General features: G+C 43.1%; 3 protein-coding genes across 3 annotated transcripts; all 3 read right to left on the reverse strand.

Annotated features, from left to right (window-relative positions):
* Window positions 1-2543: 2543 nt before the first annotated feature.
* LOC119267308 (protein SUBSTANDARD STARCH GRAIN 4, chloroplastic-like) lies at window positions 2544-17504 on the reverse strand. The gene is made up of 23 exons (XM_037548678.1): window positions 15590-17504; window positions 14982-15180; window positions 14843-14902; window positions 14490-14594; window positions 13282-13422; window positions 13130-13192; window positions 10991-11218; window positions 10817-10900; window positions 10030-10187; window positions 9413-9938; window positions 8485-8655; window positions 8301-8360; window positions 7523-7645; window positions 6877-7152; window positions 6691-6756; window positions 6433-6564; window positions 5427-6248; window positions 4888-5168; window positions 4398-4630; window positions 3948-4174; window positions 3652-3843; window positions 3113-3385; window positions 2544-3004 (listed from the first exon to the last, which is right to left on the reverse strand). Exons 1-23 carry the CDS (start codon window positions 17389-17391, stop codon window positions 2858-2860), a joined length of 6369 nt encoding a protein of 2122 aa, XP_037404575.1. The 5' UTR covers window positions 17392-17504; the 3' UTR covers window positions 2544-2857.
* A 304-nt stretch (window positions 17505-17808) lies between these two features.
* On the reverse strand, window positions 17809-21000 carry LOC119267309 (nuclear ubiquitous casein and cyclin-dependent kinase substrate 1-like). The gene is made up of 3 exons (XM_037548679.1): window positions 20397-21000; window positions 18585-18831; window positions 17809-18442 (listed from the first exon to the last, which is right to left on the reverse strand). The coding sequence occupies exons 1-3, from the start codon at window positions 20754-20756 to the stop codon at window positions 18090-18092; spliced, it is 960 nt and encodes a 319-aa protein (XP_037404576.1). The 5' UTR covers window positions 20757-21000; the 3' UTR covers window positions 17809-18089.
* A 577-nt stretch (window positions 21001-21577) lies between these two features.
* On the reverse strand, window positions 21578-25885 carry LOC119267310 (syntaxin-32-like). Its single transcript, XM_037548680.1, has 5 exons — window positions 25592-25885; window positions 24098-24348; window positions 23810-23976; window positions 22985-23194; window positions 21578-22050 (listed from the first exon to the last, which is right to left on the reverse strand). The coding sequence occupies exons 1-5, from the start codon at window positions 25833-25835 to the stop codon at window positions 21891-21893; spliced, it is 1032 nt and encodes a 343-aa protein (XP_037404577.1). The 5' UTR covers window positions 25836-25885; the 3' UTR covers window positions 21578-21890.
* Window positions 25886-25891: the final 6 nt, after the last annotated feature.

Below are 25891 nucleotides of genomic sequence, written 5' to 3' on the forward strand. Positions count from 1 at the left end.
AACACCTTCGGAGACACCTGTAGAGCATCCTTATAATCACCCCGTTATGTTGTGACGTTTGATAGCACACAAGGTGTTCCTCCGATATTCGGGAGTTACATAATCTCATAGTCAGAGGAATATGTATACGTCATGAAGAAAGTGATAGCAATAAAACTAAACGATCATAATGCTAAGCTAACGGATGGGTCTTGTCCATCACATCATTCTGTAATGATGTGATCCCGTTCATCAAATGACAACACATGTCTATGGTTAGGAAACTTAACCATCTTTGATTAACGAGCTAGTCAAGTAGAGGCATCCTAGGGACAGTCTGTTTGTCTATGTATTCACATGTACTAAGTTTCCGGTTAATACAATTCTGGCATTAATAATAAACATTTATCATGATATAAGGAAATATAAATAACAACTTTATTATTTCCTTCCTTCAACCCAATTCCACTCGACCAAGATAGAGTCACTCGACCACACGAATAAACACTCGGAGTACAGAAGGTCTAAGGTCACCCGTGGATGGCAACGGTCAGGCGTTCACTCCGTAGCTTTAAAGATCATTTATAGTCATTCATAGCTAGTGTTACCAGTAACGCCCCTGCCTTAATGTACATTGAACCATGTGTAACTGAGGGCTGGAGAGGTTTGGTATGCTCTATATAAGCCACCCGCCTCCTCTGGCACAAGGGTTCACACCCCCTGTAACTCTCACGCATAATCCAGTTGACAAAGCCTCCGAGCACCGAGAGGTAGGGCTATTACTTCCTCCGAGAAGGGCATGAACTCGTAAATCTTGCGTGCACAACCTTGTCGTAGCTAGGGCCTTGCCTCCTCCTACGTACCCCCTATTCTTACTGTCAGACTTGCTCCCACGACATCACCTTAACAAATTCACTACCAATTGAATCCATATCAATCTCAATGACTGTTCCAAAGGGAGGTCCCCAATTCACACATTCCACCACTTGATATTCGGCGTGAATTACATGTCTATATGGGGAGCTTATATAGTCTAGGCGTACCTGAAAAATGATCATGGCTACCCTTAAAAAGAGGAGGTGGCTGGGTAGAGAGCTAGGTCATTTTGTGTCCTTTGAAGGCCTCTAGTTGGGCTTGGAGGTGAGTTGTAGTCCATTAATGAGGGCATTTCATATACGGCGTGTTAAGCACCAATTAAAGTGTATTTCATACTTGGCGCACACCCCCTTCGCTCCGGGTTGGTCCATCTACTCCTTTTTTTCTTCTGTTTTTAACCCCAAAAAGGGCACTAGGTATGATTCGAACCCACGACCTCCGCGTCTAGTTTAGCTAAGTAGTCAACCAAACACACACTCCGATGTGATTAGTTACATCCTTTTTACTATTTTCTTCTTTCTTTTGCTTTTTTTCTTCTTCCTTATTTCTTCTATTCAAAATGCATGAACTTTTTTTTAATCAAAATCAACGACCTTTCTCAAATCCATGAACTTTTTTTCCAAATCCATTGAACTATCTTCAAATTTCCTGATTTTTTTAAATGGTGATTTTTAAATTCATGAGATATTTTTAAAAATCCATGAAATTTTTAAAATTTATGAACTTTTTTAAAATTTGATGAACTATTTTTTTCAAAATCGATGAATTTTTTTCTCAAATTTGTGAACTTTTTTCCCTAAATCCGTGAATTTTTTTGGAATTTTCTTCATGTTTTACATTTTTGCATTATTTTCAAAAGTCAATGGTTGACTGGTGAAATGTGATCGATTGCTCGCCTTCTACATAGGCCGGCCCAGTTGATTATGTGTGTGGGCACCAAGAAACTCAACCGGCGCCTAAGATGCCCAATAGGAGGTTCCATTAATGTAAAAATCCCCACATACTATTTGAAGGCCTCCTTGCTTGGAGTTGGGGCTCATGTTTGCCACAATTATTTTTTTAGAATTTTTTTAAAATATTACTGTTCATGCTAAGATCATAGGAGCTCAAACTTAGATGGTCACTTTCCAACAGTTTTGCCATGAATGCTAATGACATGCACATACAGGTGATGTTTTTCTGAACATTTTGGTATCTTATTTGAATTTTTCTGAGTTAGTATGACTTTGTTATGAAGTTTTGACAGTGACGGTCAAACGATCAAATGGCAAATGAATAAGAGGAACAAAGTGGCTTGGACAGAACTGAGCTTTTTCTAGAAATTAGAGGTAAAACTGCCGAGTGGGACACAACGAAGGACATAAAATTAATTATTCCTTTTCTTTTAGGACCCTAATATGTGCCACACATGTGGCACGAACACATTGCAACTCCAAACGTTTTTGATATATTTAAGGGAGTTGGCACAAGTTCAAGCGTTTTAGGACTCTGATAATGCTTTATACCGTGACCCTTGTTTGGCACAAGTTCTGTATAGATTAAATCGTACGAATGGAGCTTCGAACTTCAAATGTGCAAATTGTCAACCGATTTCCTCTGCCTGTGACAGTCAACATTGCTAGAGTGCTACTCCCTCTGTAAACTAACATAAACGTTACAAGGGGAGTGCATTTGTTAGCCACATAAGAGAATTCCACGCAACCATAACTCTGTCCTTTATACTGGTGTTAATTTACATCTCTGACGCTAAGAGAGAGCTCAACTTGCTACGTATGTACAACCTCAGAAACTTTGTTTCCGAGAGAAAGAATATGCTCCCTCTGTCTCATAATGTAATGTAAGAAACGTCATACATTACGGAGGGAGTAGCTACCGACAAAGAGCAAAAACGCAGCAACTGTAGCTTGCCATACTTGCTTTATCTACAGAAACAATTGATCGGGACAACGAAACCTTTTGGCTAAAACAGCAGCCCTAGCTCTGTGCAATGACAGAAAATTGATCAATCCTGCGACGTTGCCGAGTACTCGAAGAGAAGCCGATTGGACGGTGTGGATTGGAAGATGACGCGGAGTCTACTGGTTAGCTGGTATATCAGCGACCACTGCATCGCCATTTCTGAATCTTTCATTTGCCTCACAACAGAGGCCTGCATAACGACGGTGGTAATTCAGATCAGTTTCTATTCATGCAGCACACCGCGCAGTTCGGCTCAAATTGTTTATTAAGCTTTCAGGAAGACATAAAAGAACCATACCTGAACACGTTTTCCAAGCTGCACTTCGACCTCCGTAGCAAAAGAGATATTGTTTGCCAGTGATTTGAGTGGATCAACCGTTGGATCTACGGACAACAAACTCGGAATCTGCGGAGCATAAACCATCCGCCACCTTGCTTGTCCAAACTCACCCTTGCCTTCGATTCTTGGCATCAAAGTTTCTAGTGTTGCAGTTGCGAGTTTCTTGAATGCAAGCTGTCCGTCACCTTCCAATAGCGATTCCGCAAGCTGCGACTCAAAAACCTTTGCCGCCTATACCACAGCAAGAAACCAGAGTTGCAAGAGTTACACATAATTAGAAAAACAAAATAACTCAGGCTCAGTTAAGTCAATGTTTTAATCTCCTTATTCCACTCTTGAGTAGAGAACTGGCAAGCAACCAGCAAAAGGTTCACCAGGCAAAGGCAGATTTTAGCTAATCATAAAAACTGTTCAATTTTTAAGACAAGAAACTAAATCATGAGATTATCAGGACTACAACAAAGTTAAGCTGTAACTCATTTGTAGATGTATCTTACCTCACTAGGTGACAGAACATCCTGGTCCACGGAGCGAGTCGAGGTTACAACCAGATTATCTTGCCACATGCTGGCTCGACTCATGATTTTGAATTGCCATTCAGATCCAACAAGGACGAGATCCAGAACAGGATCTAAACCAAGATCGGGCTCAAACTTTGCTACATTTAAATGATCACTTTTAAGTCTAACCTGCAATCAGGTACAGAAATGTGAAACAACCCATTATAAACCATTTTCAAACTGGAAAAGAAAAAAGAACTTGTGCCAAACAAGGGTCACGCTATAAAGCTTACCTGAGTAGCTACCAAGTTGACCTCACCGTTTTCAAATGTTAATATACCCTTTGGTCTTATGTACTTTGGATGTACCATGCCATTAAGCTCAAGGTCACCACTGACAGCAAAGTTCAGAATTAAGGGATAAACAATTCTTAATTCTGGTCCCAGTGTGAGCTTCAAGTCATTGAGTCGGGCATCAATGTTTGGCTTAAAACTTCCATTCTCAAGAGTCCTTTCTGTTTCTGTTTGTTGACCAACGATGCAAAAAATTGAAAGCTCCAGTAAGCCCATAAAGAAAATTAGAGAAACAGCAGGACAGAGAGAGGGAGAAGCATACGCTTCTTTTAGATATTCACATCAAACGTAACGAATTGTCACATGTAACCAGTTAACTAGTTAAGCTATATGTATCGGTCAAGAATACTTGACCGATATTAGTCAATGTCAAATTAATGGAATACGTACTATCTTGCGAAGTTGACAATGCACCCAGGAAACGTGAGACATCCTGCGAAGTAGTTGTTTGACCAAAACCAGCAAGAAGATAGCTGGACTTGTTTGAAGCCAACCTAGTCGCCACAGCACCATTGCCTTTATCATGAGGCAAATATGCTTCACCATGGCTTAACCGGATCATCCCAGAGACATCTGGCCGCAATATTGAGCCTGTAACCTGCAGCTGGCTGTCTACTTGGCCACTGTACAAATCAAAACAAAAACAGTTTAGCAAATGATAAGAAGACATAATTTGGGATCCTACATATTGCATGTTCAATATGATTTTATGAGATGCTTTTCAGGTTTTGGCACAGTACTGTTAACTGTTTCAAAAACCAGCTTTAGAAGACAATCAACCAGATCGTGGGGTGCTTTACATCACTCAGAAGCCGCTAGTCAGAAATTAAGCTTCTACATATAGTACAGAAATCTAAAAGGATAAAGTAGAAATAATTACCTTAAAACATTTTTTGCTCGTATATCCAGAACTTCACATTTCAACTCAATCTTATCACTAGCTGATGGCTCACTATTTTGCAGAGGTAGAGTCCCTTTCATTGACAATTTTCCTTTCCTCCCAACCCTGCTTTCCATGGAATTGATGAATAGTCTGTTGGATATAACATTAACATTACCAGCGAAATTCGTAAGCGGCGTCCGAAGGAAAGGAGAAGTCACAGTTGCTCGGTGAAATGATGCAGACCCATCAACAACAGGCTGATCAACAGTGCCTTTAACCTTCCATCCAAATGGCAAACAAAACAAGAGGAAAATGTTAATCAACTGCTTCATGTTATATCCAAAATAAAATAAAAAACTGTGGATTGCACAGGTGGAACAAAGAACTACCTATAAAACACAACATTTATGCTTCATAGTTTAAATCAACAGATATTTTCATCAATCACAGTTAATCTATGAAAAAATGTATGAAAAAAGAGCAATATGTTACGTTGTCCTTAGTGGAATTATGGGAATTAAAAAAGGATGGGCCACCTGAAGGAGCACATCAGCATAGCCTTGAAGCCAGTTTGCATAAGGACTAAGTGCAGTTATCAACATCATGCCACCATCCTTTATGTCTGCATTTACCCTCACTTCACCTGGTTCTAGCAAATTCCAACTTAAACCTTTTAGACTTTCAGCTAACTGAAATTCCCAACCATCCTCTGGCTTGTCCCTCACGATTCTTGTTTCACTGATATCATTAGATGATCCTCTGTCTTTCGCCCAAACAGGGATTCTTATAATACCCTGTTTACCATCTCCAGCTTCCAAATTTTCGTCCGTGGAGCTGCTGTCGACGTAAATCACAGGAATACTACCTTGAATGTTTACATGTCCACTTTGTATAGTTGGTTCGAAATTTGCATCAAAAACAAAACGGCTTGTCGGGGTTACAGAAGCCAATACTTCAGCTCTTCCCAGATCAATGCCTCCAATGGTGCCATCAAGAAGTCTAATTTGAACATCACATTCTGGTTTTGCTAGAGTGCCTCTCAAATCTCCCTCCATGTGTAAAATACCTTTTATTGGTGTCACCCATTGCCTCAGAAAGTGAATTGAATCTGTAGTTGATGATTCTAGAGCCTGAACTAGAGCTGGTATAAGACCAACTGGGAAATTAAGCACAGCAAAGTGAAGATTTGTTAGCGGGCCAAGAATTGATCCGTCAGCATGAAGGGTGGCGTTATCCTTCTGAATAAATAACTTATCAAGACGCAGGCCATCATTATTGCTATAAGAACCAGATGCCAGAACGCGCTGTGTCTTGTATGTGCCCCATTCCCAATCTTCACCATTGAAATCAAAATCAGCCTGTATATATACATAAAGCCACTAGGAATCATGTTTACATATAATTCAGAGAAGATTGTCTTGCTGATAGTGTCGTTTACAAAGTCAAGCTTCTGAGAAGTGTTAGTGTAAAGACCACTATTAGGAGTTCATCAATAATTACCGGGACAAAAGTCTGATAGAGTTAATATTTGAACATGCTCACCATAGTATCTCCATTCCCTCCTCCACTGGCATCAAGAGAACCACGCCAGTAACCTCTCAATTCAGCTAAGGCCGGAAGAGTTATATCTTCAATTGTATCATCATCCAACCAGTCGTGATACATTTCAACTGCCTGTTGCAAGCAATGGGATGAAGTTAATATAAGTAGCATGTCATAATAACAAGGGAACACACTAATAAGGGAAACCATAACTCTATGCCTGTGATACAATATTCCTAAACTCACTATCTTTAGTACCTTTATCTGGTCACGTAAACTTTCAGCATTGAACCCAACAGAATGCAAGCATTGCATGAAAAGTTCCTGCAAACAAATATAGGATCAAATGGCTGCTACCATCTAGCAGACCATAAACACCAACGAATATTATATCCAACAAAGGAAAAGAAAGATAGAATCACAAATACAGAACAAACTGCACACCTTCGATCTAGAACGAATAACTGGATCTGTACTTCGTGAAAGAAGTCTTGCCAGGGGAAGTATTTCAGCTACTTCAGCATCGGGAACTTCTAGTCTCATCCTCCACCTGCCCATTGAAGACATAATGCTACCAAGATGCCCTCCCATTGCTTTCTGTATGAATCCATTACCATGATTTTCCATAGGAAATCTATCACGTGTTCCTGGAAACACATACTCCCCTTGAAGCTCATACTTGCTATTAGGTTGCTCTAGGACTGACTTTTCCATGGTAATCTGGGTATTGAAAATACAAAGAATAGCTAGTAAGTCAACACAGCAAGGACTCACAACTAGCTATTAAAAATAAGATAAGAACCTCACTGGAATGTATAACTAGTGTCAAGAAAAACAACCAAAGCATGCTATACATCAATTGTTTTATGTTTGTCATCTGGGAAAGGCTAACATGGGGGATGCTAGGAACCATGAAACTGAGTTATAACAGTGTTTGAAGTTTCCTTACTCCAAAAATTCTACTAAACTACCAAAGAGGTGGCAAAATTCTTGATTACAAGTAATACCAAACGCCTGCTAAAGGTAACACATGAGATGTGGCTTCAACCACACAAAACAAGAAAATATATGTGGGAGAAAAAAAACTCACAACATCACCACTCCATCGAGCAGCTATATCAAGTGCTTCACCAAACACACCACTAAATTTGGGACGGACCACTGATAACAAACCATGACCTCTTCTTTTCTGGAAATTAAGCTGAACTTCTGCCTGTAACAACAAAAGATCTGTTACATTAGACATCATTGGTGGATTCTCCATTTGGCAATTGATCACAATTGATTTACAACAAATACTGGAGAATGGAGCCTCCACATTTATTTATTTTTTGAGCAGAATTGGAGCCTCCACATTCGATATATACAACTTCTCATGAAATGAAAGAAAAAAAAAAGGAAAATAGTATGACTACTTAGTTGTTACTTTAGGAGCAGAAGACCACGTTGTAGTTCAAAAAAGTTTACATCAATTACAGAAAATTTATACGGCACAGAATACATAAGCTATGGACAAATAGCATAGCATTAAATAGCAGAACAACAGAAGGCGCAGCACAGAAAATGACTGATGCACATTTTCAATCCAAAAACTCCATTAACTTAACATCAGCATAATATAACATTTTATTAGACTGCATCATGTAGTTAATTGAACTAACATCTCTCCTGCGAAATTTAAATTGCAGAAGTGCTTTACTATCTGACGGTATGCAAGCATCATGACTAATTACAACTCACGTGTATGAGACATAGAATCAACCAACCAGAGCTACCAACCAGAGCTACCAACAATACAGAACCTGAAAACAGATTACCTAACCAAAAAAACACGGAGTATACCATACTCTCATCTAGGAAAATATTACCTTCTGAACAAATCCACGTAATGAAGCAAGCTCCAGCTCGTCAAGTGGCAAATTCCGAACCTTTACGACCAGAAGAAAAGTATCAACAATATCGAAATGGACTCTACAAGTCTTATAATGTTCAAGAAAGATTGCTGGCAAGGAAAATACACACACTAACACAACACTAACAGTAGTAGAGTACCTCCAAATTAGTCAAACTTTCAGGATGATAACATATATTAGACTTCAGCTGCCCCTTTTGGAGGAAAATTGATAGAAGCCTTTCATCTTGAATGGCCTCATTTGTACCAAAAAACAATGGCCCGTTCACTTCTATGGAAATCTTTTCATCAGGCCTGCCGGTAGCATTTAACTATGTTGCAGGGGAATAGAGATAGTAAGAGGAAGATGGAAGATGGAAGGGAAAGAGAACATGTAGTCTATGCAGATAAAAAATAATAAAAATCAACATAAATACCAAATGCATACAGCACTCTCTTCAATTATTTGGAAGGTACGCTTGACATAGAAAATCATCACATCATATATATCCAAGGAGAAAATCTTTATATCGTGTCGAACCGTGGAGTTAGAATTAAAGCCTCTTAAAGAGTTAAAGTTACTGAAATTATGCCCGTTGCTCGCATAAGTAAAATAGTTGCTGCCACAATAATTTACTTGGGTGAAAAATTGCTATAGTTTGTCAGAGTATGCTATTATTGCAATGCAATCTGTTAAGCAGCATAAAATGGTAACAGAAGTGAATCAATTTGGATAGCAAAGTGTACCTTTAAGTGGACGAATGGCCCTCAAGCCTTGGAAAAAATAGTGAATGTATTAAGTAGACATCCATTCTTTCTATTTTTATTTGGTTCTCGTTTTGTATTGCAAGGTAATGGGCACACATTTTAGTAATTTGAATAAGTAAAAGACGGGAAGTGTTTAAATCCAAAATTCCACTTTACAGACTGTTGAGATCTGTCTCTGTGCATGTTACTATTGATGATCCAAATTATAGCACTTAGTGCACACAACCGAGGCATGTACAAACAAATTGAATTAGGCTATAAAATCACATACAAGCAATGCAAGTCAAATTCAGAGGACGAAACAACAAAAGAGCAACTTACCATCACAGAATCTCGTGACAAGGAAAGAAAACCAGTAGACTGAGGTGCCAACATGAGTTGGTTAAGTTTTATTCCTGACAGAGAAATCTCCCCAACAAGCCTTGACACATCACTCTCAAGCTTACTTTGGTCCATGATACTTTGTAAAGCACCATAAATCTTGTCCTCAACTACCTGGCTAGGTTTCACCACTTTTCCTTGAAATTTGACCCTTCCAGATGCTTTCAAATGTAATGGCCTTGGTGTATCAAAAGGTATTGAAGAAGCTATATGAGCAAATTCGAAGCCTCGCATACGTAAATCCAAATCAACACTCTCCACAACTAGTGGCATAATCTTTTTCATTTGATACATCTCCTTGTACAGCGAGTAGTCATCAATATATGATGTTTGAATACGAGTATTTAAGTCAAAGGAAACTGATGATGAGTTAACCATGATATAATCATGTGCAATAACAATATTGCCCCGTGCATCAGAAAAGGAATCTTCTGCATTTGGTGCAGCCCATTTGATATCAAATTTCCTGTCATAAGTTTTTGTTGTCATTAGAATACCAGAAAATACATGGCTTACTTGGCCATTAGGACTCCAGATGATAGATGTAAGATACTCACGGTCTAATAAGGGGGCCAGAAAGTCTAGTCTCTCCGTTGAGCTCCCCAATCTTCAGCGGGATCAGCTGAATGCCTCCAGGTATGTACCGATGCAAAACCTTATCAAGTAAAATGCTCCCAGATAAATTAATATCCATAGCAGAATCGTCACCTTCCCCCTGCAGAGATCTAAATATGTATTATACTTGCATAAGGTGGTAAATTTATTTTGCATCATAAGAACAGCAGAGTATCTATTGGATTTGTACAGCTGGTACAGCAAATTTGTGTGTAAGCTCTTAGGAATACGCTGCGAGTATTCCATTTATTTCGGTAGAGTACAGACTGATAAGTTATACACCCTCCGTCCCAAAATAAGTGCCGCTGATTTAGTACAAAGGACACTTATGTTGGGAGGAGGGAGTAGTTGCTATTTCCAATGTTCCAGGGGCTCAATAGTAGACATTCACTGTAAGCCCAGAGAAATAAACAAACAAATGGTTTAGCTAGGATGTAATTATCATGGCCAAAGTTGTGAATAATAGACCTAAGAGTTTGGAAGGTTCTTCATGAATGCATTTGCATAGTTCGTTTCCATATGTATTTTCAATTTACGAAGTCCTGATGTCTACTCTACGTTTTCGAATATCATTGTGATCTGAGATCTTCCATCTTATTCTTGATAATGATACAGAGAGAACAAATGCTTGGATGACTATAGATGTAGAAAAAAGTTGGCTGAAAATTAGCGCAAACATGAAAAGATGACTGGGTGGAAGTGTAATCAAATAATCAATAATCACAATACCTCTGGGCAAATCCATGCATTACCAGCCCCTCGAATTTCTCCACCATCCAAAAGGCATGCTCTAATACCATATAAGTCTGCAACCTGTAGCCAGTGATAATAAAGAGAAATTAGTTGTTCGAATTTCACAAATTTCAATAATGGAAAAAAAATAGTGGCTCTATTTCTACTCACACAGTTGTCAAGGTTGAAAGTGAAATTCGCTGATACATGAGAGAAAGGAATATGATCAAACGCAGCAACTGCACCAGCCTCCTTGTTTTGAATCACAGCTTCAGAAGCTGCAGATGGAGGCATACCAGATACTGAAAGGGACTTCCTTGAGACAATACCACTTCCAACAAAAACAGGAGCATCAAGAGGTCCTTGACAATTAAATACAGCAGTAACAGCACCAGCCACCTAAATAAGATAAGAAGTGTACCCGCAGTTAAGTCTTAAAGGATGAACATCAAAATTTAGCCAAAAGATTTTTCTAAGCACATAGATCACTGATAGAGATCATCCTAAGCTATTGCTAAGAAACAAATGAGACAGAACTGCTTAAATGGTATTTCAGGCACAATTTGCGGTTGCTGAACTGCGATGTGTGATCATATTTTAATATTTTATATGTACTGCAGTAAATAGCTCGCTTAAGAAGAATGACAAGCGTGACCAAAAATCAGTTTGGTTTCATGCCTGGGAGGTCGACCATGGAAGCCATTTTCTTGGTACGACAACTTATGGAGAGATATAGGGAGCAAAAGAAGGACTTGCATATGGTGTTCATTGACTTGGAGAAGGCCTATGATAAGATACCGCGGAATGTCATGTGGTGGGCCTTGGAGAAACACAAAGTCCCAGCAAAGTACATTACCCTCATCAAGGACATGTACGATAATGTTGTGACAAGTGTTCGAACAAGTGATGTCGACACCGATGACTTCCTGATTAAGATAGGACTGCATCAGGGGTCAGCTTTGAGCCCTTATCATTTTGCATTGGTGATGGATGAGGTCACAAGGGATATACAAGGAGATATCCCATGGTGTATGCTCTTTGCGGATGATGTGGTGCTAGTTGACGATAGTCGGACGGGGGTAAATAGGAAGTTAAGAGTTATGGAGACAAACCTTGGAATCGAAAGGGTTTAGGCTTAGTAGAACTAAAACCGAGTACATGATGTGCGGTTTCAGTACTACTAGGTGTGAGGAGGAGGTTAGCCTTGATGGCCAGGTGGTACCTCGGAAGGACACCTTTCGGTATTTGGGGTCAATGTTGCAGGAGGATGGGGGTATTGATGAAGATGTGAACCATCGAATCAAAGCCGGATGGATGAAGTGGCGCCAAGCTTCTGGCATTCTCTGTGACAAGAGAGTGCCACAAAAGCTAAAAGGCAAGTTCTACAGGACGGCGGTTCGACCCGCAATGTTGTATGGCGCGGAGTGTTGGCCGACTAAAAGGCGACATGTTCAACAGTTAGGTGTGGCGGAGATGCGTATGTTGAGATGGATGTGTGGCCACACGAGGAAGGATCGAGTCCGGAATGATGATATACGAGATAGAGTTGGGGTAGCACCAATTGAGGAGAAGCTTGTCCAACATCGTCTGAGATGGTTTGGGCATATTCAGCGCAGGCCTCCAGAAGCTCCAGTGCATAGCGGACGGCTAAAGCATGCGGAGAATGTCAAGAGAGGGCGGGGTAGACCGAATTTGACATGGGAGGAGTCCGTTAAGAGAGACATGAAGGATTGGAGTATCACCAAAGAGCTAGCTATGGACAGGGGTGCGTGGAAGCTTGCTATCCATGTGCCAGAGCCATGAGTTGGTTGCGAGATCTTATGGGTTTCACCTCTAGCCTACCCCAACTTGTTTGGGACTAAAGGCTTTGTTGTTGTTGTTGTTGTTGTTGTTACTGCAGTAAATAGCTACAGAAAAAAGAAATGGTAATATTAAGCTGGTCAGACAAACGGGATTATCACTATCCACACGAGTGGTCATTTTGCTTCATCAAGAAGTTGATTTTTAATGCTAAGAACCACGATAACTGGTATTTTAAGATAAATCACAAGTGTCATTGTCGGGCAATTCAGATGAGTGGAATAAACCATCTATCATACACCTACATACAAAAGTCAGGTTGTGCAGTGCATTTTATATTAAAGTCAAACTTATTTTTCGTGTTGTGCCATATATGCAGTTTCAGTATAGCTAACTCCAGATATGAGTTCAGATGGATCATCACATTGAATCGGCTGTACAAAACAGAGTCTATTGTTTTTCGCTGCATGCAGGAATCTAGTATTTCCAAATAAGTCAAGTATGTCGAACCGGAAACATCAGAGACTTCATTTTCACTGACTTCATAAGCGCGTTAACTTCAACAGATGGAACCTGGAAAAAAAAAAGATATCAAGTAAATGTATGAGTTGCTTTTTAGGGGACTACATGTATATACAATGTAATTAGCAACTTAAAGATACCTGGCACATTAGATGGAACTCTCCATCCTCAGGATTTAAACCAAAATCGCCGGAAGTTTCAACCGGAACATCACCAAACCAACCACTTGCATTATGCAGAAATACTCTTTGACCACGGAATGACAGAGTTGCCACTATTTCCTGAATATGTTCAGGCTTCCATTAAAACTATAATCACTTGGAATGTTTGCAGCAGTAATATTTGGAAAGTAGTTACTGTTTGCATATCAAAGTACGGAAATTCGGAAGACATCTGAGCACATGTGGCCTAGTTTTCACATCAGAGCCAAATGTCAGCGTCTGAAATAGATGCTTAATTTGAAATGCTAATGACTGATCTGTTTCTTACTACACTGCAGATCAACAGCACCCACCCTGAGGCGCCCTGAGAACACGCTATATAGCAGGAGCAGCCGCTAATATGACAATATCGCTTCTCCAACACCTCATTCTTCAGTCTCTTTCTCCCTTAGCTAATACATTATGCCAGAAACTTGTGCATCCAGCATACATGTGTTGAAGTGTATGCCTAGCCCTTTCTGGCTTTCCATCAGTTCAGACTTTTGGTTGCGTTGGCTAGTGCATGAAGCTTAACATGGTATATGTGGATTGCCTAGCCCTTTCCATGAGTTCGGACTTTTGGTTGTGTTGGCTAGTGCACGACGCTCAACACCATGGATATCATTTGTCAATACTGGAAACCATAAGTATAAAATGTTGCTTATAATGAAGTATGGCCAATTGTTGCACATCAAAATCCAAATGTTGGGTAATCGATAAAATTTCCACGTTTTAGAAAATGCTAGGCAAACCCACATAGTACAGAAGTTCTTTCCAGGAAATTCAACAACAATTAAACTGGCCCACCTGATGATTCATCTATTATTCCTGGAAACCCTCATGAATTTCTAGATATACCCCTGATTCTAGTCATTTCAACAATATTCACCAGCGACCAATTGTGTTTACTTCTAAAGAAGTAACTAGGCACTCATTTTTCACCCGCAACACAACACTCTAGTTATTGGTAAAGTAAGGGGTCAATGACCTACGAGAATATTGGTAGCTCAGGTTAATGGCAAATCAACAAGAAGGCATTAAAGCCATGTTAATCTGTCTTGTGCCTATGAAAACTGATTCCTTGCAAGACCCTACTTATTACAAACATGCAGAATTGGAAAAACAAATGAGGTAAGGCATAAGTATACCAAAAATGATGAGGGAGCATCTAATATCTGAAAACCTAGGCTTTTCACGTCAAGCTGGCCATGAATGCTCGGAAAGCTATCACCTTTCGACATACAGATATGCACCTGGAGAAGGAAAAGGAGAAATATTGATGTCTGCATTTAGTATCTCCAAGCATGAAAAAAAGCAGTTCTCATGAGGCATGTATGTCTAGAACTCTAGATGTAGCAATGTAGCATGAACCTTGTGGCAAGTTCAGTTATTCATTAAGTGCATGTGGAAGTCATGTCCAGGTATTGTCTAAATTGTATGCACAAGTGGCTGATATTAATAGTGAAATTGAACATGTAAGAGATTAAGTTTAGAAAAGCACCTCACCAGTTGCTCTTCCTTTGTGCCAGACAACTGGTATTTCTAGGACACGCTCAAACAGCTGCACATGAAAATTGTCCTTCAACACAAGAACTAAGAACTGTAGCATCTTGTATACATAATAAAAGTAGGTGCATTACCGGGGCAAAAGCATTGACTACATTTAGATTAGCATGCCATGTTTGCTCCGCTATGTCAACAAAGACATCTGTAGAAAGATAACCCCCTCCTTGAGAAGTTTGATCTTGTCTCCACTCCATGCAGTTCCCAGTGACATGCACATGTACACGATTATAAGAGTTTTTGAACTTGACGTGTCCATTAGCCTGTTTCATTTCCCTACAATAGTAAGGCAACGACTACAAACTTAGTTGACGTTCATTTATAATGCCGCAGTTGCACCGCAACCCCCTTTTGAAAGAGCCTATAATAATGCACTGAATAATACGAGTAAGATAAGTTGAAATATACTGTACCCTCATTACAGTAATTTACTTGACAATATAACTCCTGAAAATAAGAATTAACAATATAAATCCGAACACCGGTTATGAGAATATTTATTGTTCACAGAAATTTAATTGTTGGGGAATGCAGTAAATTCATGGGAAGGGACAGATGATCACAAAAATACCCCAATATAAGTTCCAACAGTGATACACTAATAGTCTAATACATTTTGAAAATGCACAAGAAAGGACAGAAGAGCATATATTTGCAATAGAAATGGCAAATGATGAGGTCAAACCTTGGTTCCTGATCACCGTATCCTAGAAGCATCAAGTTCCCTCCACTGAAATAAACAGAATCCAGTGTGATAGGAAGCATATGCTGAGCCCCACCAGGATTTATCTGGTCAACCCCTTCTACGAGTCCAGCAGGGGCGTCTTCAAGACCGATAGCAAATCGCGACTTCAACTTTTGAATTTCAACACCCAGAGAAGCATATGGTGCATTAAAGTTAACACGGGAGCCCTTTGCCTGCAAAGGCCAAAATGACTGACCAATATTATCTTCAGAAAGACTCTCAAATTCCTCCAACATGTGGCCTTGGTACAAGTTGCCCTTGCGATGCTGCACATCTTCCAAATGGTTGCATACCAACATTTTGTTATCGGAGTGATGCAAACTATGCTGTCTAGGTTGTTGATTATGAGAATGCTCCGCATACACATCATTTGCATCGATGATTGGCATTGCACTTGCAGATTTGCCTTCACCTAGACAGTCCAGACAACGACTACTATTTGGTGGCAATTCACCAGAATTCTCTGGTGCCGTATCAGAGCTGACAATTGGTGCATCATTTGAAGTGGCTTTGCCAGAACCAGCATTTGCATGACCTCCTCCGTTAAATGAATTATTATTCCCAGAACCAGGGGATGAGTTATCAGGATTACCACCATCCATGTTTTCAAAATATGCCACAGCAGCCTGTGCACTACGCCGAAGGATCCTTTCCTGAGAGGAATTATCGATGCCCGATACCACCTTGCTGTGACCTTTTCTCCTGTACCTTCGCTTGGTAGGGTTCGGGATCATCCTAGACCAGAAGTTGATGCCCGGGATACGCGATTTCACACCGAACGATTTCTCCAAATCCGCATGCTTTGAGCTAGAGTCAATAATGCCTGGATCCATGTGTCGATCGTTCCTGTGCATCTCATCAGCACAGAGGGGCGGGCTACTGGATTTCCCATTTCCCACAGGCCCATCATCCTCCAGCATCTCGTCAACCGAACGTGAAGTGGATTGGCCACTGGGAACTATGTATCCCCTTTGAGCAGACTCCCGAGCAGCTTTGTCCCTCTCCTCGTCCCACTGCCCCCCAGCCTTCTCCCTGGCGAGCCTCCTGGTCTTGGTACGGTAGTCAATGCCCTCCTCCGCCGAATTCCTCTTGGGCTTCCCCTCCTCGGACGGCGCGGGGATGCCCAGCCAGGAGAAATCCTTCCTCTGCGCGACGAGCGCGGTGGGGTCGGAGAGCAGGGCCTCGACGACGACCCGCCCCCGCCTGAGGCTGGCGAAGGGCCTGACCCTGATCTTCATGACGGGCACCTCGGCGCAGGAGAACTCGTCGGCGCGCGGGCCGACGGAGCAGGTGTGGAGCGTGATCCCGAGCGGCGAGACGCTGCGCGCGCCGCCGACGCGGACCTCCCGCTGGAGGTAGTCCCCGAGCGCGGCGCAGGCGGCGGGGAGGAGGCGCGCCTCGACGAAGGCCCGCGCGCGGTGCTGCGCGTACCAGGAGAGCGCGGCGGCGACGGAGAGCACGGCGGCGAAGGCGGAGCAGCGCACGAGGAAGAGGCCCTCCCGCCATACGGAGGCCAGGGAGCCGATCAGGGCCCGCAGCGGCGGCGGGCGGTGTTCGTGGCCGTGGCTGGGGAGGCAGTTGCTCGAGTCGGAGACCCTGAGGCGGAGCAGCGGGGGCGGGTCGAGGCGAGCGAGGGTTAGGACGGGCCTCGGGACGTGGCGGCGGCAGCGCGCGCGGCGGGGCCGGCGGAGGAGGAGGGGCGGCGGCGCGAGGAAGGGCGAGACGCGGAGGCAGTGCGACATTGCGCCGGGCCTGGCCGCCTAGGTGACCATTTACGTGCGGCGGGAGGAAGAGAGATGGGATGGGTGGGTGGAGTAGTAGTCACCGGCAGTGGGCGGGCCGAGAGAGAGAGATGGACGGGGAGAGATGCTTGCCTCTCGCTGGGGTCGTTGCCTACTTGCCGTGCTCGCTTCTTTTTGGATTTGCCGCAGATGATTTGTCTTCCCTTCGCCTCTTCTTGTCTCGCCTCCTCTTTGTGACGAAAGCGAAAGACAAGACAAGCTTATTCTTTCACTTCTCTTTTTCGTACAAAAAATGGCCTACCAGCAGCATATGGAATGAATGTTTTTCAGAGGGCAAAATAACAAAGATACTCCTACCAAAGAAGGCATCGGAAACCTAAAGACAACCATGAAGCATCATCCACAGAGAGACAGAGAAAGTACCAAGAGGCCCTGTTGGCCATGTTGTTGTCTATCATAAGTTCAACCGGATCAACACAATTCAAAACACAATTACAACGACCGTTCTGGTGACCACGAAGGCCTTCCAGAATTCCGAAACCGAATATCAGAAAGGCGCTCCATGGTCACCATAAATACACAACTCTGGGGAGGACGGGACGGGGGAAAAGTTTATTGCGACGGGTCCAAAACGAACAAGGGGATCATTCATTATCGAAACTCAGAGCATCTCAAAACTTGGGCGGCCCGGCCCCTTTTTACCGCACGGGTTGCTGGTTGTAATGGCTCTTCTCCTTCTTCTTTGCCGCCGCGAGCCTCGCGGTCCTGGCTGCCGCCTCTGCCGCGGCGATCTTTGCAGCTGTGTCCGTCTCCTTGCCCGACTTCTTCTTCTTCATCGACGCCATCTTCTTTAGGCGCTCCTTGACATCCACAGCCGTGTCTTCCTCGGGTTCTGCACTGGTAGCCTCCTCCGACACCTCAGCTTCCTTTGCCTCCTTTGCGCTCTTGTCCTTCTTGTTCTTCTTCTTCTTGGCATTCTTGCTCTCTGAAGGGGCAGGTGCGTCTTCCTTTCTCTCTCCATCACCAGCTTGGCTCGCACCTTTCTTCTCAGCTGCAACAATGTTTATCATGTATAAGAAACAAAGTTTATAAAAGCAATGAAGCCACATATAGGTACTCAGCTTTATTAGTCCTCCACAGTGCTACATAAGGGAAATATAAAAAGGGGGGAATCGCTTAAAGTGGAGCATTACCATTGTTGTTTCCATCTTGTGCAGCATCGCTTGTGTTTTCAGAAATTCCCAACTCAGCTAACACAGCATCAAGTTCAGCCAGTTCCTTCTTTTTCAACTCCTTTTTGGACAGCTGCCTTTCTGTCTCTTTAGGTGCTGCTGCAACTTTCTTCACATCAGGATCAGCAGCTTCCACTTCAAGCTCAGGTTCATCCTCAGCACCATCCTCAGCCTCATCATCATGCTCCTCATCCTCACTTTCAATTTCCTGCAGTATGTAGAAGCAATGCATCTAAGAATAGTATCACCAAGGCATACAGACACAACTATTGCCATGTTCCAACATCATGCGAACCTCTGGCCAACAAAGTTCAAACAAGATAAATTCTGGTAGAAATCTAGCAAGTAGAGGCAGTTCCTTATGACTTGCCTAGACAAGCTGAACAGAAACTTGGACCAAATTACTATCAATCAATTTTGAATATATGTTCTCATTGTGTCTGGGGTGCTTGAACTCAAAAAGAATTACAGGGGCCATAACCTCTCCCTGACTTCAATTGCTCCAAAAACACCTATGTCAAAACTCTCAACAACTATCCATAAAAACTACCAAAAGAACAGTGTGACATCGTCAATAAAGAATAAGTGAGAGATACTGATGGCATCAAATAGGTAGTCTTTCATTGCATTTTTTTGTGGGCATTATGTGCCTCTACACACTAGTCACAAAGTTGTTATATCTAGTGTGCAACGTGGATAAAAACACTAGTACATCAATGAGTGATAAGTACAGGAAATGCTACAATGTTAATGCATAACATGCCTACACTTACCATGTGCAATAATAAATTAACAAATAATATACTGACAAAAAAGTAATATCACATCAATGCAAATAGAAATTCACAGGCCGTAAATGCACCAAAAGGCCGAAGTAAATACACTCACTTATAACCCATTTGTCGCACTGAACATCCATTCCGAAATAACAGGGGATACCGTTCACAAAATTAATCTGGCAGGAATTAGTACAGCACAGCCTACAGGATGCCCCCTGACCTCACTTCGACAACTCTCCCACCATACAGACAGTGTACAAATTCTTGTCACGAGGCACCACTTCCATAACAAGACCTAACTTGAAACTCCTTGCCCGCTGAACATACGTCACATGGCGATGGGGATACCGTTATCAATAATCCCCCAGTCACTGAACATATGTTACACAACGATGGGGATGCCGTTATCAATAATCCCAGGAGTCATTGAACATACGTCACACAACGATGGGGATACCATTATCAATAATCCCAGTATCCCACAGTCACTGAACATACGTCACACAACGATGGGGATACCGTTATCAATAATCCCACAGTCACTGAACATACGTTACAGAACGATCGAGATACTGTTTTCAATAATCCCGCAGTCTTGTCCCCTGCCTCACTCAACCAAACAAGCACACACCAATACGAACACCATACGGAATACAGCTAAGCCGCTTCCGATTCGGATTCGGATTCGCTGCTTCAAATAATAACTACAGACATAATTCAAAGCCCAATTGTCCACTGGGCACACATTGTGAATCAATGGTTGAAAGCGTTCACAATTAACCCAGCAGGCATCAGTATACTCAATAGTCTACAGATGCCTCCCTGCCCCACTCAATCCAACATCTGCATATCAACACTACCACCATATGCAAACTAATCAGCAATCATATGGGCGTTGCACAACAGCACAGTTCTCATCTCGAGCAAAATAAACAGATCATGAACAGCACAAACAGATAAACATGGGCGTGCGTAACAGGGAGAGAGAATAGACCTCAGGCAGGGCGGCGTGGACAGCATCGACCTCGTCCTCCTCCTCCTCCTTGGCCGTCTTGGCGGCGGCGTGGTCGTTCCCCCAGATGGGCGCGGGGGGCGCGGTGGTGGCGAAGTAGTCGTCGTCGTCGTCGTCCTCGACGTCGGCCCACGACTTGGTGTTGAGCGGGGCGGGGGCCCAGAAGAGCTCCTTCTGCTGCTGCGGCGTGGGGTCGTCGCCCTGCTTCCCTCCCTTGGAGGAGCCCCCCTTGGCCTTGTCGCCCTTCTTCTTCTTCTTGAGGGTCTCGAGCGCCGCGAACACGTTGCCGGTGTTGAGCTTGGCCTCGTCCGCCGCGCCTCCCCTCCTGCCTCCGCCCACCATGCTCACTCCTACCTTGCCCGGGGACGCGAGGAAAATCCCGGCGGCTGGGGGCCCCGAAATCGGAATCTAAATCTAGCCCCCCGGCGGCCCACGGTCGCGGTGGACGGCCGCCGATCTGCGCGCGACGGGCCGGGGCGGGCGTGCGTACGGAGCGGCGGCCGGATAGGGGGGCTGCCTGTCGTCGGCTTGATCGGCGGCGCCGCGGCGGCGTTGGGATTAGGGTTTTGAGACGGGAGGGTGGGGTGGGGTGGGGTTGGGGTGGGTTGCGGTGGTGTGTCGAGAGAGGTAAAACGGCGTGTGCTCTGTTGCTGGTTTATAGAGAGCGAGGGGTGGGGTGGGATGAGACGGACGGACGGGTAGCCGTTTCTGGTCTGCGCTGCGCTCCTGCAGGGGGGTTGTGGCCTGCCCGCCCGCCCAGCTTATCTTTCCGCAGCGAGCGAGCGAGCTGAGGTCTATCCGTCCGGCCACGCGCAAGCGCGACCCGGAGCCGTGTCGTGGGATGCCTGCCTACGTCCTCGTGTTTTTGTTACGGTCTGCAGCGTCTGCACGTGTACTCCGTCCGATGCACAGGGCACGGTGAAACCGGTTTCAGCTGCTGCTGCTGTTGGGAAATCTGCCACCGTTCTCTTCGACTGGCACCGGACGTACTGGAAAGTGGAAAGGGGGTTCGAAACAGGACGCGGCAGGCAGAACCGGCGCTGCCTATACTAGTACATCGTTTGAACCAAAACAGAAAAGGTTTCTGAGCCAAAAGGACGACTCAAGGGGGCAGATTTGGCGACACATGGAGAGCCGGAATTAGAGAGACAGAGAGCGCAAAAGAGCAGGACCGACAGAGGATTTTATTATCAGCAACAAACATTTTCAGCAAAGATTACACGACCTATATCACCGCACGCCATGAGACCGTATCATAAAACATACTGTAATAAAAATATAATACCACCGCCCGGTCGGTAGTAACAACAGATCCATCCTGGATGCTCCTCCCAATTTACATGACCACAGAGGCTACTAGACTGCCTGACGCTTATCATCATCATCATCCCAGTGAAAATTGTGTACATGGTGTATGTAGTTCGGTAAAAATTAAAGAATATACTTGCACACAACATGCGTTACAAGGGGTGGGGATCATGCCACGAAGAATATGAAGATCATGAGGAACACCATCAGCACGAAGAATATCTTCATCATCAGCCACCTGTTTGACGAGATGCTGTTGAGGTACTTCAGGAGTTGACCCTGCGCTCCCTCGACGTTGGCTACCGTCTCCTCCATGTTCTCATCGATTCTGCCATACATAGCACATGAGCACACATTTAAGGGAAGACTCTTAACCCAATTGGAATAAAAGAAAAGAAAAACATGAACTAAGTTTGGCGCACAAAACCTAGTCTCCTCCATCTGAGATAATTTTACCATGAACAAAGGACTCCCTCCGTTTCATAATGTAGTGCGTATAGATTTTTTGACTTGTTAAACTTTGCAAACTTTGACCAAGTTTATAGAGAAAACCATTTATATGTACAATACCAAATATATAAAATATGAAACTACATCTTATGATGAATCTAATGATATGTGTTTTGTATTCTAGATGTAAATGTTTTTCTCCCAAAATTTGGTCAAAGTTTATGAGGTTTGACTTTTCAGAAAATCTATATGCGCTACATTATGGAATGGAGGGAGTATTGGCACAGAAAACATAGTCTACTGGAGATAATCCATCTGAACTAATTTTATCATGAATAATAAAGAATATTTATGCCTAGCTAGCTTAATAATACTTGATCAACAGATCAGGGACCAGAATCTTGTGCTGCGGTAGGGGGCATACTAAAGTAGTCAATTAAGAAATCAGGAGAAGCGCCTACACAAACATTACATACTCCCTCCAATCCATATTAATCAGCGCTCAAGCGGATGTATCTAACACTAAAACATGTCTAGGTACATCCATTTCAGCGACAACTAATATGGATCAGAGGGAGTACCATGTATCCTTCTGATTTAAAGATAACTCAAGTGAGACCATCATGCAAAACAACTAAGATTCATCACTATTTTAAGAAAATGCATTATAATGGGATTCTCTAGGGTGTGATCAAGTCCGACATCTTGAAGCTGTAAATAATTATTCAAAATGAAATATGAATACGACTCAAAGTCTAGGATTGCCTACTCCTGAAAATACATACAACAAACTTAGTTTGCGTAAAGTTCACCTGATTGCTAGCTCTCCCTGCTGAGACACCATGGTTGCCAGCTGGGTAAAGATGTTGCTCAGCTCATGGATGGTTGATTCCACATTTTGAAGAGCCTCAGCTCTGCTCTGCATGTAACTATCCTGCTGTACTGCCAATTGCTGCTGCTGCATGAAAGCAGGAGACGACGACGACGACGATGATGCTCCATGATCTCCATTAGTCTTCTTCCTGGTGAACAGAAGCAGAAGATTCAAAACCAAACTCGTGAAGCACGCTGCAATACTTGCAGAGCTTTATATGGTTAAGCAACAGTAACGCAAGAGTAGTCCAATTCGATTGCATTAGTTCGTTAAGGTCAGATCTGCGTGTATATATTTGTTGGTTTAGTATTCCATTGTTTAACAGACAGTTACATGAGCCTTGGAGTATTGCATTTCTAATATAGAAATGGAATAACTGTTTTATCATGCTACCCTTGCATGACAACATCCTTTTCCTACCTTCCTTCTCCTTGGACACCATTCAGTCAAGGTTCCATCATGGCACGTGGGCATCAGGGTTCAGGGTCTCAACCCCATAATACTCATAAGTATTAATAAAGGTGCAATTTCAAAATACTACTGGCTCTATTAGGGGCAGGGAATTGTTTTGCAAAACTTTGTCTATACCATTTATTAGGAGTGTCATGTTCTGCAAAACAGACACCTAACAATAAGAAGCACCAAGCGTTTGGCGGTGCAATCTCTGACTAGCATAGCATGTGAAGGCCTAAGCTAAGGTGGTTGTGCATAACTGCTCACAATGTTAGTACACACTGATCAAACTGAATGCTTGCAATGGTACCTCTGAAACAATGGCGTAGTTGCAGAGTCACTGGCCCATGGTGCTGGGGGTGCAGCGTCGGATGCCTCTCTGGGAACAAGGGGCCGCTGACGAATGAATGGATTTGATGCATCTTTTGCAGCTGAGGACGAGAACATTTGCCTTCTGTTTTCATGGACCTTTAAATTCTGCACATTCAGGGAGAAACACATTTAGTGTGCCATTTATAATGAAGACACTATCCAAAGAAAAAGGAAACATGGTGACAATATATTTGAATCAGGAAAGCATTTACTATTTTTATCTGACCTCTGTCCGCATTGTAAGGACTTCTTTGAATTCTTTCGTTGCACTCATCAGTCGATTTTTCAGGTTGTCCACAACGGTAGTGGAATGATTTGTTGTATCCTTGGAAAGATTGCCACTCTCATTTTGTGAATTGCACAGAACTTGTAAGTCCATAACAGCATTATTCAAAGCACCAATATCCTTCTTAACAACTGCAGTCAACTCTTGTATCTCTAAGGTAGGGTCATCAAAAACAGATGTCTTCTTTGCCACTGTAAACAATCATGCTGTAAAATCAGCAACGATCCATACTTTATACTGTAAATATACACAGAGCAAGTGTTGACATAATTGGTACTAGTGTAACTAGATCTCAAGTCAGCACCTTACCAGATCAACACTTCATAGTTCAATATGGTAACTTGCAGTACATAACTATGAATGTTACTTTCTCAGTCAATAGTATCAAGAGGTCATTTAGAAAATTTGAACTGATAGTACTTGTAAATTTTACAACCAATAACTTTGCATCAAAGTGCGAGGAAGCAGCTAAGCCATCACACTGCTATTAAGATATTACTTAGGTGGGAGGCCAAACTGATAAAAAAATGGTAAGCTTCATCCAGTGCTTATGAATACAAAGAAGGTGCAAATAAGTAGAAACTATGTTCAATGCACATTTGGCAGTGGTAGGCATACATCTATCTACATTTTCTACCTTCATGCAGTGTTACCAATGCAATGCAATGCAGAAAGTGCAGTCAAATCTTCTGAGGAAGGTATTAACCAACCAAAGACATCTAAAGCGGAGACAAGCACTCTAAAAGTGGCAACAGAATGAGTAGTACAGGCATACATACTAGTACAAATGATTATAAAAAAGGAACAATCAGTGAGCCCTCACTGCACAGCACTTGAGAAGATATGCAGACATTTCATATATCACTGAGAGACCAAGGTACCAGTTTACATTCAATACACATGCACATCGCTGATGCATATAATCCCATTGAGACTGCTATTCTCTATCTAACTTCATTCTTCAGTACATGGTAATGGTCAAAAGAAGCATCTTACTAGCAAGTACTAGAATATATCAGATGTAGTAATTCATAAACAGGCACAAAATGAGGCAGATGTGATCACTGCTATCATCGCAACAGGTGCAGAACAACCATCCGGATATCAACAAAGCAAACTACATGGCAGCGCAATTTCAGTAAGTACACAAACACTGAAAGATTAAGAAAAATGGCAGGCATCTAATCCAAATGTCATAGGAGCACTAGGTAAGAAACAAGCATGCTTCGTACAATATACTATATACATGGCCATTCATGCACGTTGACATCTCCTCAGGCTACGACTTAATCAAGCATGAGCTCTACAGTCTACACCTCGGGCGTTCCGAGATCCCAACCAAACAGCCCGGAGGGGGCACAACGCAAACACGAAGGTAGTTTGGTATAGGAGTAAATGGAAATGCAACAAAGGGGGGGAGCTAGTTAGTTATACATTTGGCGAGGCGGGCGAGCTTCTGGGAGGTCTGGTGGATCCCGAGCCCGATCTTGGAGGCGCGGCGGTTGAACTCGGAGTGCGCCGACGCGGCGGAGCGCGAGTCGTCGAGGGGCCCGGCGCTGCCGTTGGCCGACGCGGCGGCCGGGGAGGGTGCGACGTGGCGGCGTGCGCTCTCGACGGCGGAGCGGAACTCGTTGGTGCGGTCCCGGAACGACGCCGGGGCGGACCGCGACGGGTTCATGGCCGCCGCCGACGCCGGATCTGGATCTGGGCCGCCGCGTCGGTTGGGCTCGGGGG

The sequence above is a fragment of the Triticum dicoccoides genome, chromosome 3A (assembly GCF_002162155.2).
Source record: "Triticum dicoccoides isolate Atlit2015 ecotype Zavitan chromosome 3A, WEW_v2.0, whole genome shotgun sequence".
Classification (NCBI taxonomy): domain Eukaryota; kingdom Viridiplantae; phylum Streptophyta; class Magnoliopsida; order Poales; family Poaceae; genus Triticum; species Triticum dicoccoides.